Source organism: Macaca thibetana, chromosome 19 (genome assembly GCF_024542745.1).
Source record: "Macaca thibetana thibetana isolate TM-01 chromosome 19, ASM2454274v1, whole genome shotgun sequence".
Lineage (NCBI taxonomy): Eukaryota > Metazoa > Chordata > Mammalia > Primates > Cercopithecidae > Macaca > Macaca thibetana.
In genome coordinates this window covers 20,576,589-20,594,642 of record NC_065596.1, presented here as the reverse complement: position 1 = coordinate 20,594,642, position 18,054 = coordinate 20,576,589, and the positions used below count along the sequence as shown (strand labels likewise).

Genomic DNA, 18,054 nt, shown 5'->3' with positions numbered 1-18,054 from the left:
ACCATGTTGGCCAGGATGGTCTTGATCTTCTGACCTCGTGATCCACCCGCCTCGGCCTCTCAAAGTGCTGGGATTACAGGCGTGAGACGCTGCGCCCAGCCACCATTGGTCCTTTCTCCCAATATTTATTGAGCACCTACCATGTGCAAGGTGCTGTACAGAACACTGTGGTGTTTGAAAGACTGTTGGGTGAACAAGTGAACGGTTAAGGAAACAGGGGCATCACTCCATGCTTTTGCATCTCTCTCTCTCTTTCTCTGTTTTATTCATTTATTTATTTAGAGATGAAGTCTCACTCTGTCGCCCAGGCTGGAGTGCAGCGGTGTGATCTCAGCTCACTGCAACCTCTGCGTCCCGGGTTCAACCAATTCTCCTGCCTCAGCCTCCTGCATAATTGGGATTACAGGCACCTGCTACCACGCCTGGCTAATTTTTTGTTTGTTTGTTTGTTTGTCTTTAGAGACGGAGTTTTGCTCTCGTTGCCCAGGCTGGAATGCAATGACATGATCTCAGCTCACCACAACCTCCACCTCCTTGGTTCAAGCGATTCTCTTGCCTCAGCCTCCCGAGTAGCTTAGATTATAGACATGCGCCACCACGCCCGGCTAATTTTTTTTTCTTTTTTTTTTTTTGTATTTTTAGTAGAGATAGGGTTTCTCCATGTTGGTCAGGCTGGGCTCGAACTCCCGACCTCAGGTGATCCGCCCGTCTCGGCCTCCCAAAGTGCTGGGACTCCAGGCATGAGCCACCACGCCCAGCCATTTTTGTATTTTTAGTAGAGACAGGAGTTCACCATGTTGGCCAGGCTGGTCTCGAACTCCTGACTTCAGGTGATCCACCATCCTCAGCCTCTCAAAGTGCTGGGATTACAGGTATGAACAATCACACCTGGCCCAATTATACCTACTTTTAATAACATGCAGATTCAAAGGTGGTTTGACCAGGGCTAACCTGAAGCCCTCCCATGACAGGCTGCTGGGAGAATTCTAGACGGTACCACCCATGAAGTGATTACGAAACACTCGAGAAACAAGTGGGGGAGGAACCAAATCCTCTCTTCCCTCCCCATCCTCCCCAGCCTTGCTCTTGTCTGCCCCGGGTGAGGTTCAGTGCACAAAACCCCAGAGACTGACAACTGGACCCCAAGGAAAATAAAACCAAAGGCAGAGATATATTTTGGCAAGAAAAGGGGGTGCCCCCGTTCACATTCAATTTTTTCTGGACAGAACCTTCCCGGTTGATGGTTCAAAAGGAAGCAACAGTACCCCAGCAAGTAGGTCAAATTCAGGGTGAAAGAGCAATGGAAGGCCGGGCGCAGTGGCTTACGCCTGTAGTCCTAGCTGCTCAGGAGGCTGAGGCACGAGAATCGCTTGAATCCAGGAGGTGGAGCTTGCAGTGAGTTGAGATTGTGCCACTGCACTGCAGCCTGGGCCACAGAGTGAGACTCCATCTCAAAAAAAAGAAAAAAGCCAGGTGCAGTGGTTCATGCTTGTAATCCCAGCACTTTGGGAGGCCGAGGTGGATGGATCACCTGAGGTCAGGAGTTCAAGACCAGCCTGCCCAACATGGTGAAACCTGTCTCTACTAAAAATACAAAAATTAGCCGGGCATGGTGGCATGTGCCTATAGGCCCAGCTACTCGGGAGGCTGAGGCAGGAGAAACGCTTGAACCCGGGAGGTGGAGGTTGCAGTGAGCTGAGATGGTGCCACTGCACTGCAGCCTGGGGAACAGAGCAAGACTCCATAAAAATAATAATAATAATAATAATAGCTATGCAAGACTCTCTTCCAATGTCCCCGCGCCCTTCCTGGGGCTGGGAGGGGCGCAGAGAAGTGGTAGGAGCTCTGGATGGGAAAAGGGAGCCGAGAAAGGGAGAGGTCTTGGTAAAAGGGAGAAGTTGGGGTTCCCCGGGTTGGATTGGGGTCAACCCCAAAACCCTGCTGCTGACACCCACTGTCCATCCAGCACCCCCAGCTCCCGAATCCTCAGAACAGGCAGATGGGCTGTCCCAGGGGGCCGAGGGCTCCGCGTAAACGCGCGGGAGGGGCGCTCTGTCCACTTCCTACTGCAGCCCGGAGCGCTGCGTGAGCTGCGGCTGGAGGGACAGCGACCTGGGCCGGGTGCTGAGGCGGGGCTGCAGGCGCCGGAGCACGGCGCGGCGGAACAGGATGTACACCCAGGGATCCAGGATCTGGTTCCACGTGGCCACGCGCAAGTAGATGAGCAGCTGCTGCTCCGTGGCGCGGGACAGCTGCCCGGAGGGGCTCATAGCAGGCGGGTTCCGCAGCACTGTCTGGGCGATGAAGACCTGCAGAGGGGACAGCGGTCAGCCTGGGCCCTGCCTCCAGCCCCACCCGCCCCGGTCCCTGCCCCGGGTCCCCTGAGATCCAGGGTCCACTCCGTTTTTTATTTTTATTTTTGAGACACAGTCTCGTTCTGTCGCCCAGGCTGGAGTGCAGTGGTGCGATCTCAGCTCATTGCAACCTCCGCCTCCCCGGTTCAAGCAATTCTCCTCTCTCAGCCTCCCAAGTAGCTGGGATTACAGGTGCCCGCCTCTACACCCAGCTAATTTTTGTATTTTTAGTAGAGACGGGGTTTCGCCACATTGGCCAGGCTAGTCTCGAACTCCTGACCTCAAGTGATCTGCCCACCTCAGCCTCCTAGGGTGCTGGAATTACAGGAGTGAGCCACCGCGCCTGGCCGGTGTCCTCTCTGTTACTGCATTGCTGGGTGACCTCAGGAGAGTTGACTAACCTCTCTGAGTTCCTACTGATGGGTCCATAAATTAGAGCACTGTTAGCCAGACAGTGGCTCATGCCTGTAATCTCAGCATTCTGGGAGGTCAATAGGAGAGAATCGCTTGAACCCAGGAGTTCAAGACCAGCCTGGGGAATATAGTGAGACCTCATGTCTACAAAAAGTAAAAATAAACTAAAAAGTTACCCGGGCATGGTTGCACTCCAGTCTGGGTGACAGAGCAAGATCCTGTCTCAAAATAAATAAATAAATATAATTTTTAAATAATAAAAATTATATTTATCTGTAGGCCAGGATGATAGGAAATTTTTAAACTCTATTTAAAAGTAAATATTTAAAATAAGAATGTTATCTACAAATTAGTATAAAATAATCAATTATATGATAATATAATTATTATTCATAATTATAATGTTGCATATAATTGATATATATCATTTATCATACAATTATATTGTAATAAATGTTACATTATATTAAGATAATTTGTTTGAGACCAGCTTGACCAACATGGTCAAACACCATCTGTATTAAAACATACAAAAATTAGCCGGGTGCGGTGGCTCACGCCTGTAATCCCAGCACTTTGGGAGGCCGAGGCGGGCGGATCACAAGGTCAGGAGATCGAGACCACGGTGAAACCCCGTCTCTACTAAAAATACAAAAAATTAGCCGGGCGCGGTTGTGGGCGCCTGTAGTCCCAGCTACTAGGGAAGGCTGAGGCAGGAGACTGGCGGGAACCCGGGAGGCGGAGCTTGCAGTGAGCCGAGATCGCGCCACTGCACTCCAGCCTGGGCGACAGAGCGAGACTCCGTCTCAAAAAAAAAAAAAAAAAAAAAAACATACAAAAATTAGCCGGGTGCGGTGGCACGCACCTGTAGTCCCAGCTACTTGGGAGGCTGAGGTGGGGGGATCCTTGTACCCAGGAGGCAGAGGTTGCAGTGAGCTAAGATGGCACCACTGCACTTCAGCCTGGGCAACACAGCGAAACTCCATCTTAAAATGAAATAAAATAAAATAATTTGGCTGGGCGCAGTGGCTCACATCTATAATCCCAGCACTTTGGGACGCTGAGGCAGGCGGATCACAAGGTCAGGAGATTGAGACCATCCTGGCTAACACGGTGAAACCCTGTCTCCTAAAACTACAGAAAAAATTATCTGGGCGTGGTGGCAGGCACCTGTAGTCCCAGCTACTTGGAAGGCTGAGGCAGGAGAATGGCGTGAACCTGGGAGGCGGAGCTTGCAGTGAGCCGAGATCGAGCCACTGCACTCCAGCCTGGGCGACAGAGTGAGACTCTGTCTCAATATAATAATAGGACTAATAATAGCAACAATTATATATATGTATATATAGTTGGTTTTTTTTTTTTTTTTTTTTTTTTTTTTTGAGATGGAGCCTTGCTCTTTTGCCCAGGCTGGAGTGCAGTGGCGTGATCTCAGCTCACTGTAACCTCCACCGCCTGGGTTCAAGCAGTCCTCCTGCCTCAGTCTCCTGAGTAGCTGGGATTACAGGCGCCTGCCACCATGCCCAGCTAATATTTTGTATTTTTAGTAGAGATGGGGTTTCACCATGTTGGCCAGGGTGGCCAGGCTGGTCTCGAATGCCTGGCCTCAAGTGATCCACCGGTCTCACCCTCCCAAAGTGTTGGGATTACAGGCATGAGCCACTGAGCCCGGCCAAAATAATTTATATTATATTAGAATGCATCACTATATTAAAAGCATTTCCTGGGCCTGGCGCAGTGGCTCACGCCTGTAATCCCAGCACTTTGGGAGGCCGAGGCGGGCAGATCACAAAGTCAGGAGTTCAAGACCAGCTTGGTCAACATAGTGAAACCCGGTCTCTACTAAAAATACAAAACAATTAGCTGGGTGCCTGTAGTCCCTGCTACTTGGGAGGCTGAGGCAGGAGAATCGCTTGAACCTGGGAGGCAGAGGTTGCAGTGAGCTGAGATCATACCACTGCACTCCAGCCTGGGCAACAGTAGGAGACCCCATCTCTAAATAAATCAAATAAATAAACAAATAAAGAAACAAATAAATAAATAAAATAATTTTCTGAGCACCTACGGTAGGCTGGATGAAGCAGCAATCGCAGCCAAGAAACACCCAGGGCACACCCTCATAGGCTCACACCTCTAGTCGGGAGACGGACACTGGGCCCGGGGGGTTACGGCATGGGGTGGGCAAAGCTGTGATGAGGAAGCGATGTCAGAGCCCAGAAGAGGTGCCTGACCTGGCCTGGGGAAGTCACTGAAGGGCAAATGGGAGTGGGCCAGGTGCATCTGCAGGAAGTGCCTGTGAGGACTTTCTTCTGAGGGTAATAGGGAGTCATGGGAGGGTTTAGAGCAAGGGTTGACCCATGGGCCAAATCTACCTGTCACTTGCTTTGGGTTTTTTTCTTTTCTTTCTTTCTTTTCTTTTTTTGAGACGGAGTCTTGCTCTGTTGCCCAGGCTGGAGTGCAGTGGCACGATATCAGCTCACTGCAAGCTCTGCCTCCTGGCTTCATGCCATTCTCCTGCCTCAGCCTCCCGAGTAGCTGGGACTACAGGCCCCCGCCACCACGCCCGGCTAATTTTTTTGTATTATTAGTACAGATGGGGGTTTCACCATGTTGGCCAGGATGGTCTCGATCTCCTGACCTCGTGATCCGCCCACTCGGCCTCCCAAAGTGCTGGGATTACAGGCGTGAGCCACCACGCCCGGCTGTCACCATCAGGATTTAAATCCACCCTGGGTGACCAGAGGTCCAGTCAGGAGGGTAGCAGGACCCCACAGAGCCCCCACTCACCAGCAGGGGCAGCCAACACACGCTGGCCACCAGCATGATGCCCAGGAGCTGAGCCATCATCTCCACCTCGGAGTCCCGGGGACGCTGCTGGGCCGCCTCCTGCCCGTGGTAGACGTGGCACAGGGTGGCCACGCTGACGGTGTTCAGCAGGAAGGACAGCCCAACCGAGAGGCCGCCCAGCATGGAAAAGAGCAGCCCAAAGGCCACGTCCCCAGACTCGGCGCCCAGCGTCAGGAAGCACCAGGACCCCGGGTATTGCACGGTGTAGCGACCCAGGCCCAGCAGGGGCAGCAGGCCCAGCGCCAGCGCGGCCGCCCACACCAGCCCCACGGTGGCCCAGGCGCGGCGCTGCGAGGTGACCACCGGGCGCGAGAAGGGCCGGGTGATGCCTAGGAAACGCTCCGAGGCCATGGTGGCCCCCAGCAGCAGCGGGGACAGGCCAAAGAAGATCATGACGACGCCCATGAAGCGGCAGAGACGGCAGCCGGGGTCCACGGCATGCCACTCGAAGAGCGCGGCGTGCTGGGACACCACGATGGCACCGGTCACCAGCAGCCCCAGGAAGTCGGTGAGGACGAGGCCGCAGAGGAAGGTGAGGAAGGAGGAGCGCGTGTGCGAACCCCCCTGCCGCGCCCCCGCCAGCACGCTCAGGGCCAGCAGGTTGGAGGCCAGGCCCACCACGCAAAAGGAGGCGGCGAACCAGGGCGAGGCGATCAGCCGCCTCTCCTCCAGGGTAATGTTTGTGGGCCGGAAACAGGGCCCCAGGGAACTGCCATTGGGCCACATGGCTCCGGAGCCCTGCGGGATCGGTCACCACCCCATCAGGCTGATGCTGGAGACAGGGCAGGCTGGCACTGGTTCAGGTACACCTGGGAGGCGAGAGAAGATTTGCTTGTGATTAATTCTGCATTTCAGTGTAAGCAGCTCTGGTGAACTCCTACACAACCTTCAATGCCCCAGCTCAAATATCCTCTCCTGGTCTTCCTTCCTTCCTTCCTTCTTTCCTTCCTTCCTTCCTTCCTCCCTTCCCTTCCTTCCTTCCTTCCTTCCTTCTCTCCCTCCCTCCCTTCCTTCCCCTCCTTCTCCCTCCCTCCCTCCCTCCCTTCCTCCCTTCCTTCCTTCCTTTCTTTCGAGATGGAGTCTCACTGTGTCGTCCAGGCTGGAGGGCAGTGGTGCGATCTCCACTCACTGCAAGCTCTGCCGCCTCCTGGGTTAACGACATTCTCCTGCCTCAGCCTCCCTAGAAGCTGGGACTACAGGTGCCCGCCACCGCACCCAGCTAATTTTTTGCATTTTTAGTAGAGACGGGGTTTCACCGTGTTAGCCAGGATGGTCTCGATCTCCTGACCTCATGATCCTCCCGCCTCTGCCTCCCAAAGTGCTGGGATTACAGGCGTGAGCCACCGTGCCTGGCCTTTTTCTCCATTTTCATGGTGTCGCTTTTATAATAAATAAACCCTGAAATCCAGTTCTATTTTGGGAACAAAAAACCTAACTTCTTCGGAATGGCAGGTTCCCCAGGGACGGCTGGTAGAGAGCAGCAGGCGGGGACCCGTTACCCTCTGTGGGGCTAATGCTCAGCCACACTGCACAACAACATCAGAGCCAAGCCGGGTGCAGCGGCTCACGCCTCTTATCCTAGCACTTTGGGAGGCCAAAGTGGGCGGATCACTTGAGGTCAGGAGTTCGAGACCAGCCTGGCCAACACAGCAAGACCCTATCTCTTAAAAAAATATATCTGGGTGTAGTGGCATGCACCTGTAATCCCTGCTCCTGGGAAGGCTGAGGTTGGAGGATTGCTTGAGCACCAGATATCGAGGCTGCAGTGAGCTACAATTGCACCACTGCACTCCAGCCTGGGCAACAGTGAGACCCTGTCTCAAAACAAAAACAAAAACAAAAACAACGCTAAAAAAAAAAAAAAAAAATGGGGCCAGGTGTGACGAGTGAAGTAAAAATAAAATGAGATGGTTCAAGAACCGGCTTCTGGCCAGGCGCGGTGGCTCATGCATGTAATCCCAGCACTTTGGGAGGCCGAGGAGGGCAGATCACAAGGTCAGGAGATTGAGACCATCCTGGCTAACATGGTGAAACCCCGTCTCTACTAAAAACACAAAAAATTAGCCAGGCGTGGTGGCGGGCGCCTGTAGTCCCAGCTACTTGGGAGGCTGAGGCAGGAGAATGGCGTGAATCCAGGAGGCGGAGCTTGCAGTGAGCCGAGATCGCACCACTGCACTCCAGCCTGGGCGACAGAGTGAGACTCCACCTCAAAAAAAAAAAAAAAAAAAAAAGAGGCCGGGTGCGGTGGCTCAAGCCTGTAATCCCAGCACTTTGGGAGGCCGAGACGGGCAGATCACGAGGTCAGGAATCGAGACCATCCTGGCTAACACGGTGAAACCCCGTCTTTACTAAAAAATACAAAAAACTAGCCGGGCGAGGTGGCGGGCGCCTGTAGTCCCAGCTACTCGGGAGGCTGAGGCAGGAGAATGGCGTAAACCCGGGAGGCGGAGCTTGCAGTGAGCTGAGATCCGGCCACTGCACTCCAGCCTGGGCCACAGAGCGAGACTCTGTCTCAAAAAAAAAAACAAAAAAAAAAAGAAAAATAAAAAAACAAAAATTTGCTGGGCGTGGTGGTGCACACCTGTAATCCCAGCTACTCGGGAAGCTGTGGCAGGAGAATTGCTTGAACCCAGGAGGCCGAGGTTGCAGTGAGCCAAGATCAAACCATTGTACTCCAGCCAGGGTGACAAGAGTGAGACTCCATCTCAAAAATAAATCAATACATAAATAACAACAACAAAACAAAAAGGTCCTATTAGGATCCTCATTTTGCAGATGGTGAAACTGAGGCACAGAGAGGTTAAGTCACTTGTCTAAGGTCACAGCACCTGGCTGGAGTGGATGTGAGGTTTTATTTAGTTTTTATTTTATTTTTTTATTTATTTTTTATTTTTGAGACAGAGTCTCGCTCTGTCGCCCAGGCTGGAGTGCAGTGGCCGGATCTCAGCTCACTGCAAGCTCTGCCTCCCGGGTTTACGCCATTCTCCTGCCTCAGCCTCCCGAGTAGCTGGGACTACAGGCGCCCGCCACCTCGCCCAGCTAGTTTTTTGTATTTTTTAGTAGAGATGGGGTTTCACCGTGTTAGCCAGGATGGTCTCGATCTCCTGACCTCGTGATCCGCCCGTCTCGGCCTCCCAAAGTGCTGGGATTACAGGCTTGAGCCACTGCGCCTGGCCTTAGTTTTTATTTTTCAGAGGTGGAGCCTGGCTCTGTGGCCCAGGCTGGAGAGCAGTGGCACAATCTTAGTTCACTGCAGCCTCGACCTCCTGGACTCCTGCCTTGGCCTCCACAGTGCCAAAACTACAGGTGTGAGCCACCATGCCTGGTCTAGCATTTTCTTAAAAGTTGGTCAGACGGCCGGGCGCGGTGGCTCAAGCCTGTAATCCCAGCACTTTGGGAGGCCGAGACGGGCGGATCAGGAGGTCAGGAGATCGAGACCATCCTGGCTAACACGGTGAAACCCCGTCTCTACTAAAAAATACAAAAAAAAACTAGCCGGGCGAGGTGGCGGGCGCCTGTAGTCCCAGCTACTCGGGAGGCTGAGGCAGGGTGGCGAGAACCCGGGAGGCGGAGCTTGCAGTGAGCTGAGATCGGGCCACAGCACTCCAGCCTGGGCGACAGAGCGAGACTCTGTCTCAAAAAAAAAAAAAAAAAAAAAAAAAAAAAAAAAAAAAAGTTGGTCAGACTAGACTGGAACCCTGGCTTCACTGTGTGCCCTCTCATTGACCTTGGAATTGGCATGTTTCTACTGTGAGCCTCAGTTTCCCTTCCTATAAAATGGGACTGATATGGCTGACGCCTGTAATCCCAGCACTTTGGGAGGCCGAGGCGGGCAGATCACCTGAGGTCGAGAGTTCGAAACCAGCCTGACCAACATAGAGAAACCCCGTCTCTACTAAAAATCCAAAATTAGCTGGGCGTGGTGATGCATGTCTGTAATCCCAGCTACTCGGGAGGCTGAGGCAGGAGAATTGCTTGAACCACCAGGAGGGGAGGTGATGTTTTGGGGCCAGAAACGGGGCCCCAGAGCCAAGATCGTGCCACTGAACCAGCTTGAGCAACAAGAGCAAAACTCCGTCTCAAAAAAAAAAAAAAAGTAGGGGTGGGGGCTGGTGACGGGAATGAACTGATCCACATGAAGCACCCAGCACACCACAGCAGGCGCTCAGTGCTTGCTGGCCCTGAGGCAGTGCCTGGGCTGCGGGGTTGCAGCAGCTAATGCGTTCCAGGGCGGTCCAATGGGTGACTGTGGCCCTCACTCCCCATCTCATTTGTGGCTCTTTGGCCCAGCTGCTGGGTTTGGCTACACTTTATCCAGCCTCATAAATTATCCAGCTCCCGACAGCAGCATTGCGCTCCCTTCCTGGGCGGACAGCTAAGGCCATTGCCGCTGTGGTGGGAGGTGGGGCTTCCAGAGGAGAAACTGAGGCCTGGAGAGCAGATGCGGTGGGGGGCTCCTCGCGGCCTCTGGCAGTCATTGCCCTCCACCCCGGGCTGCTTTGATGCCTGGGATTTGGATTCCTGCACTTGGATTTCCCCTGGGACAAGGCGTTCCTCCCTGGAGAGCTGGTATGTGCCGTTTCTGAACATTCCTTGGGACTCGGCTGTCCCTGCAGCCACTGCCCCGACCTCTGCCTGGAGCAACTTCCAGTCCCTCCTGGGTCTCAGGGTCTCCTCGACCACACTCCACTCACCGGGGGTCACACACCCGGAACTCCCTCACACCTCCCGTGGCTGGGAGCAAATGCATGGCCCAGAGCCCTTGGCCCAGGGGAGCCTGGAAACTGGCACTGAGTCCTTCTGGCTACAGCTGGCTGTTTCCAGTCCCCCCGCCACCTCCACTCCCCACCCTGGGTTCAGGTGATGGCAGCCGTCTCAAGTTCTCCAGGCGAGGAGGCCAATGGGGGGACCAGGCAGGGCCTCCCTTCCCTCCTGCATTGGCCAGGAGGGGCAGCTGGGGCCCCCACCCCGTGGGGGAGTAGAGCAGCACCGTGCGGCTCTTGGGAAAATTACGGTCGCTCCCTGTGTCTGGGGAGAGGTGTGGACCCAAGATCCCTTTTTCATGCTGAATAATTCCAGAATTTTGCAGCCTGAGAGCAGGCGTTTGCCCTTAGTGGGTGCAGGGTTCTGGAATTCTAACATGCTTCCTTCAGTCCCGGGGTGCAGAATGCCTCTCCATTCTAGAATCCCAGGAGGCTGAGGTCCTGCAACTTTGATGGGAATTTGCCTGGGTCTCGGGTTCCAGAAATCTCTGTCTTAATTTCCGGCTTCTTTCTGGAAGGCGGACAGTGAGTTCCTCCTCATCCGATGCCACCCCTGACAGGAGACCCGGCTCGCGGGTCGTGTGACTTGGAGGGCTCTGTCCGGCGCTGTTTCCAGAGGCCCAGGCGCTCGGCTGGGCGTGGGCACCAGGCCTGGCTCCCCTAAGCCTGGTTGCCAGTGGAATGTGATCCTCGGTTCCCAAACAGCAGGCCTCTCCTCCACTCCACGTTCCATCCTCATGCCCCGTCCCTCCTTCTCCTCCTCCTGCCTGGAGCGCGGCCCCTCATCATCCATCCATTTCTCAACAAGTCCCCTCTCTTCAGCGCCCCACCCTGCCCGCCCCGCCTGCCTGTCATGGCCTGAGCCCATCCCGCCTCCCCCAGACAGGCTTGGAGGCTGTAGTCCCCGATCTGCCACTGCCAGGGTGGGGCTCCACCTTGCCGAGCCTTAGTTTCCCCGCTCGGTGCAATTGGGGGTGAGATTCTGATCTCCATGCCTGTGCGTGCTCAGCCCAGGCCTCCCTGGCTCTCACCTCTCCAGGGCGCCTGGCTGTACACACAGCTCAGCTCCCTGCAAGGTGTCCGGGCAGCCAGGAGGGAGCCCTGAGGCTCCGTGTCACCCCGGTCGACCTTGGACCTTGGACCCACAGGGCCCTTTTGGGCCTGAAACTTCAGGGACCAGGCCAGATCCTCCCATGCCTGCTGTAGACCCGAACGCTCATGGGCACGGACCCTGCACGGATGTGGAGGCAGACACATTCCATACCCTAATGGGCCCACCTCCCCTCACCGCAAAGCTCCGTTTCCGGGAACATTTCCTGTTTGTGACACCAACAGGGTCCCCAGCCCATAGGGTGCAGGGCGGGGACTCCCTCAGCCAGCCAGACTCCCACCAGCCTTGTTTGGGCCCTGAGTCACATGGCCCCCTGTGAGCCTCGGTTTCCCCATCTCTCTAGTGGGGGCTCCCCCAGGGAGCACGCAGGGAGCCTTCTTCACACAGGGGCCGGTAGGGGACCAGGGGGCGGGACCCAGGCAGTGTGGCTGGTGGTTAATGGTGGACCACGAGCTACAGTGATTCCACCAACACACACCTCAGGCCACCGCCGGTGGTTAATGGTGGACCACGAGCTACAGTGATTCCACCAACACACACCTCAGGCCACCGCCGTGTGTGCACACTCGAGACACACACAGATAGCCAGACACACACAGGCAGAAACACAGCAGACACACACACAGGCAGAAACATAACAGACACACAGACACACACAGACAGACACAGGCAGAAACATAACAGACACACAGACACACACAGACACACACACAGGCAGAAACACTACAGACACACAGACACACACAGACAGACACAGGCAGAAACACTACAGACAGACACACACACACAGAAACATAACAGACACACAGACACACACACACAGACACAGGCAGAAACACTACAGACACACAGACACAAACAGACAGACACAGGCAGAAACACTACAGACACACAGACACACACACAGGCAGAAACACACAGACACACAGACACACACACACAGACACAGGCAGAAACACTACAGACACACAGACACACACACAGGCAGAAACATAACAGACACACAGACACACACAGACAGACACAGGCAGAAACATAACAGACACACAGACACACACAGACACACACACAGGCAGAAACACTACAGACACACACAGACACACACACAGGCAGAAACACTACAGACACACACACACACAGACAGACACAGGCAGAAACACACACAGACACACACACAGGCAGAAACATAACAGACACACAGACACACACACACAGACACAGGCAGAAACACTACAGACACACAGACACACAGACACAGGCAGAAACACTACAGACACACAGACACACACAGGCACAGACACACAGACACACACACACACACAGGCACACTACAGACACACAGACACAAACAGAAACACACTACAGACACAGACACACACACAGGCACACACAGGCAGAAACACACACACACAGGAAACATAACAGAAACACAGAACAGACACACAGGCAGAAACACTACAGACACACAGACACACACAGACAGAAACATAACAGACACACAGACACACACAGACACACACAGACACACACACAGGCAGAAACACTACAGACACACAGACACACACAGACAGAAACATAACAGACACACAGACACACACAGACACACACAGACACACACACAGACAGACACACAGACAGACACAGGCAGAAACATAACAGACAGACACACAGACAGACACAGGCAGAAACAACAGACACAGACACACAGAAACATACAGGCAGAAACACACAGACACACACACACAGAAACACTACAGACACACAGACACACACACAGGCAGAAACATAACAGACACACAGACACACAGACACACACAGACAGAAACACTACAGACACACAGACACACACACAGGCAGAAACATAACACACACACACAGAAACACTACAGACACACAGACACACACAGGCAGAAACATAACAGACACACAGACACACACACAGGCAGAAACATAACAGACACACAGGCAGAAACAGAACGACAGACACAGGCAGACACACAGACACACATAGACACACAGGCAGAAATGTGACAGACACAGACAGAAAAACACAGACACACAGGCAGAAACACAGCAGGTGCATAGATACACACAAACACACACAAACAGAAAGATGCACAGATGAACACATAATGTTTAACAGTCCCACACGCTCGGCAGAAACAAACACACAGTCACACACACACAACCGCCACACACGCACAGACACAGACACACAACCAGAGCCACGCATGGTTCACTCCCAGAGACAAAATCACACACACACAGCCACACAACCACACTCGATCCCTGCCACATCCAGGGCCTGGGCCCCCTCCCCAGCTGCAGCCACCTGAGTCTGGGACCCCTGTTCACAGCCATGTGGCCCCACAGAGACCAGAGAGCACCCCCAACAGAATCAGCCTGGGCCACACCCAGATCCAGCTGCCTGGGCGCCCAGTGCAGGCCTCAGGGCACCCATGCCACCCCCGGGCCACACAGGGGACACCTGGCACCTGGCCGCTGTAACCGCGGGCTTTTGGACACACCCACAGCAGGGCAGGGCCAGCGCCGGATGCGCCCAGCAGCCCGGGCTCAAGCCAGAGCAGCGCATCCCGCCGTGAGCCGGCAGGGCGACCTCACCTTCAGAGACCTCATCTGCGGGGCTCCCACCTGGCTGGATCCTGCGCACGGGGGTCCGGGCGCCGTCTGGAGCTGGGCAGGCAGATGTGCGGGCGCCGAGGCTGGGGCGACGGCTGGGGGCAGGCAGAGGGAAGGGAAGGACGGGTTCCAGTGGGGCCTCCCAGGGAAACTGAGTCAGTCTGGCTGTGGCCAGGGGCGGGCCCAGCAGAGGACCCTGGCGCTGCCCCGTCACCGCGGGACACAGATGGAGGGCGTGGCGGCACAGGATGCCCCGGGGGCGCGGCCTGGAGGAGTTCGCGGGGGCTAAGCCGAGCTGGGACGGGTAGGGGCCGCTGGCAGCCCGCGGCTCGCTCTCTCCGTCCTGTCTCTGTCTCTCGCTGTCTCTCATCAGCCCCGCCCACCCTGAGCTGGCCACGCCCCTCGGGCCCAGGCCTGGCTGACTTGGGGTCAGTGGGTGCCCCCAGCACGCCGGGACTTCCCCGCTGGGGAAGATGGCGCCCTTGGGACCCCCAGGCTGCAGGTGGCAGGGATGCAGTGGCTGCGGTGGGGGTGGCAGGGGCCCTTCCTCAAGAGCCTCAGCCCCTCCAGCCGCCCAGCGCCCTGCCAGGCCTCTTCCCGGCGCTCCCGCCGCCAGGCCCGCATTATTCACCATCTGGGCAGCACCCAAGGCCTGGAGGGGGCGGGGCAGGTCCAGGCGGATCGGCGCCCCGGGGGCGCCCAGACTCCAGGGCTCCAAATGCACTGGGTGGCTGAAGCCCGGCACACAGTAGTGTTATGCCCTGCTTAATACATGCAGGACGTGTTTGAGGCCCCTTCCAGGGGTGGGGTAGGAGGACAGAGGAATGGGGGTTGCACCAGACTCCACAGCCAGACTGAGAAAGGTGGTCCCAGAGCAGGTGAGCCGGGAGGGCTGGGGTGATGGCATTGCATGGAGAGTCTCTTGAGGAGGAGGCTGGGAGGTGGCTTTGGAGCCAGAGGAGGAATGGTCTGGAGCCGGGCGGTGGCAGTGGGGGATGGGCACTCTTTCCTGCCCACCCCCAGCTCAGGCTGGGGAAGGAGGGAATGGAGCCGGACAGGAATGACTGAGAAGGTGCGGGACACAGGGCCTGGGACCATCTCTTTGCAGAGGGGGGTCCTTTGGCCTCCTTGGCCTTGTTTGCACACCAGAGCCAGACACAACCTTGAGTTAGGGACCGGACAAGTTGGCCTGGCCCTGACTCCACCCCACCCAGTCCCCTGGGCCCGGGAGGGCTGCAAGTCCAGGCTGAGTGAGGGGGATTCCCACCCTGGCCCGGTCCTCTCGTCAGCCCAGTCCGGAAGCCCCTTCCCCGGCTACCCCGCCCACTATCCTTCCTCCTCCTGGCCTTCAGCCACACCCAGTCTCCCTTCCGAAGCTCCATCCCATTGAGTCACCAGCCATTTAACACAACTTCTGTCTTCCCTGGCAAGGAGCCCGTCCAACTCCTATGGATCTGGCAAAACCCTGGCTCCAAGGCCGCTGTTCCGTGAAGCCGACCTGAATCTCCAAGTCTTACTCTCCCCAATGCCTCTCTGTGTTCCAGCCTATACAGTGGGACAATTATGAGCTCCAAGTGAGACCTGAAACCAGGTCTGCCCTTCAGGATGCCCTAGGCTGGAGAAAGAACTGGACACAGACTGTTCTAGCCCCTCGGAGTCAGGGCTGGGCCAAAGGAAGTGACAGGGTCTAGGGAAGCCCAGAGGTGAGTTAGGAAGGCATCTTGTGAGGAGAGGGCATGGGAAGTGGGGTTTTGTGAGATGAATAGGAGCTCCCCAGGTCTGGGATACATGGCAGTGACAGGAAATGCATGTATAAAGCTTTGGAGGCAAAAGAGAGCGTGAGGCCCTTGCTACACTAACTGCAAGGAGGGCAGATGTGGGGGGAGGAGGATGTGGGGCTGGGGCTCCAGATGAGGGGGCAGTGAGAGGTGGAGGAAGGCTGTCCTGTCCCCACTTCCTCCGTCCTTGGCCCTGAGATAACAAGGACAATGTCTCTTCGGGGAAACAGCCTGGGCAGGGTTCAGAGAATGACACTTGCATTTAGCTTAAGTCTCACCACATCTCTGCAAGGCAGGGGGTAAAGATACTCTACATTTTAGAGATGGGGAAACTGAGGCACGAAGGGGGAACGATGCCACGCCCACGCGTGGGATTGGAACATGAGCGCTGGGCTTCCCAGTCGTCTGGGGCTGGTTGCTGGAGGTCTCCTGGTCTTGGCCCGCCCCCCACAGGCACCTCGGGTTCAATGGGAGCACAGGAGGCTCTGGTGGGAGGAGTTGTGAGGGGCTGGGGGGCAGATGGTGGGAACAGAGGCCAGGCTCAGGATGTGCCCCCCGTGGCTGCGGTTTCCGCAAGGACCAGGCAGGGAGCTTCTATTCTTAGCTCTGGACACAGCTGAAGTCAGGAAGTTGGGGTGGGGGCGGAGCAGCTTCCAGGACACCGGGTGAACCTGGGGCCAGGGTTGGGAGTCATGGGGCAGATGGGGTGGGGGTGTGCAGAGCCTAACCCTGGCCCCCACCTCCAGTCTGCCTACAGAGTCTCCCTGACACCCAGCTCGGAGGCCCTCCCCGGCTCACATGCCCTCCGTAGCTCCCTGGTGCCCTGCTCCCCCAGGCTCCTTAGCTTGGCCTGAGCCCTGTGTGCCCCCTGCCCTGGGAGGCCTCTGGCAAATCATATGCCTTGCCAGTTAGACGACAGCCATCTCCCTTGGGGTGCAAAGGGCACGTGAGGAGGAGGGAGCAGGATGTTGGGGCTGGGGAGACCTCTGCAGGGGCGGGTGGGGAAACTGAGGCAGGGACAGGGATGGTGGTCTGGGATTGGCATTCTCCAAGGTAGAGAAACCCAGTTTCTAATACTGGCTCTGCCACTTTCTGGGCTCAAAAACGTGGGCTTTTGTGGGCCTCAGTTTCCCGAGCAGCCAAATGGAAGTAAATACTGTCACATACTGCTGGTGTGAGGTCTGGGTTAGGCCCGGTACGGGCTGGACTGCGCCAGCCACGCACACACAACCTGGGCTGTGACTACAGAACCCAGCCTGTCTCAAACACCACTCTGGGCTCAAAAGTGCCTTGTGGTGTTGAGGATGTAGAGCTGCAATCACGCCACTGTACTCCAGCCTGTCTCAAAAGAAAAAAAAGTGCCTCCCGAGTCCAGCCCGGACTCAGCCCTGCTCCCAGCAGCCTGTCCTGATCGGCGGTGGAGCTGGCCAGGGACTCACGCAAGAGGCTGCCCAAAGGATTCTAAGATGGCTCTGGCCATCTGCTATCGACTTGTGATGTCTGCTAAAGGTTAGGCCGGGGATGGCAGTGCCGTGTGTGCTGCAATGCGATTTGGGATTCTGGAGGAGGCTGGTCAGGGTCTGCAGCGTGGAGAGGGGACTCTGATCAGATGCATTTCCCTGGCCAGTTCCCAAGCCCTGTGCCAGAAACTCCTGGGATCCTGTTAGAGGCCGGGGCTGGGAGGTGACCAGTGACCGGGGGGAGTGTAGGATCTGCCTCCCACCTCTGCCTGCTGCAGTGAGGACATTTGGGGAGGCTCATCCTGGGCACTGCGGCACGCTGGGCAGCATCCCTGGCCTCCACCCACTCCACACCAGGGGCAGCCCCAAGGCGGGACCACCATGAATGTCTCCAGGCATGGCCAAGCGCTGCCGCCACAACAGCCTGGGCCCAGGCCGGCAGCTGTGTCCACCCTTGTACCCTCCCTCCCGTCGTCTGGGGAATGGACCATCACCCCACTGTGGGAAGCAACGCAGAGGGGGTGGGGGGCAAAGACAGACCCGGGCACTAACGCAGCTCCCGAGGGACCACCGGGCCCCAGTTGGGTGCTGTGTTGCTGCCAGCAACTAGGGCACAAACGCTGCCAGCAACTAGGGCAGCGGGTGTGGGGCGCTGGGGACGCTACACTCTGCATTTCGGCAAACCTGAGA

The 18,054-nt window shown here is 56.2% G+C and overlaps 1 protein-coding gene across 2 annotated transcripts; it reads right to left on the bottom strand.

The window, feature by feature from the left end:
- Nucleotides 1-891: 891 nt before the first annotated feature.
- Nucleotides 892-14,595, bottom strand: TBXA2R (thromboxane A2 receptor). Of its 2 annotated transcripts, XM_050770647.1 has the most exons (3): nt 14,109-14,595; nt 5,553-6,421; nt 892-2,309 (listed from the first exon to the last, which is right to left on the bottom strand). In XM_050770647.1, the coding sequence occupies exons 2-3, from the start codon at nt 6,336-6,338 to the stop codon at nt 2,064-2,066; spliced, it is 1,032 nt and encodes a 343-aa protein (XP_050626604.1). In that variant the 5' UTR covers nt 6,339-6,421; nt 14,109-14,595; the 3' UTR covers nt 892-2,063. The 2 variants fall into 2 exon arrangements, with proteins under 2 accessions (XP_050626604.1, XP_050626605.1); XM_050770648.1 differs by lacking the exon at nt 14,109-14,595 and having other exon boundaries at nt 5,553-6,514.
- Nucleotides 14,596-18,054: the final 3,459 nt, after the last annotated feature.

Excerpts from the sequence above, each read along its gene's own strand:
- TBXA2R (XM_050770647.1), bottom strand. The coding sequence starts at position 6,338 with ATGTGGCCCAATGGCAGTTCCCTGGGGCCCTGTTTCCGGCCCACAAAC. Across the intron at positions 2,310-5,552 it reads TGTGTTGGCTGCCCCTGCTG|GTCTTCATCGCCCAGACAGT; the intron begins GTGAGTGGGGGC and ends TCCCCTCTGCAG.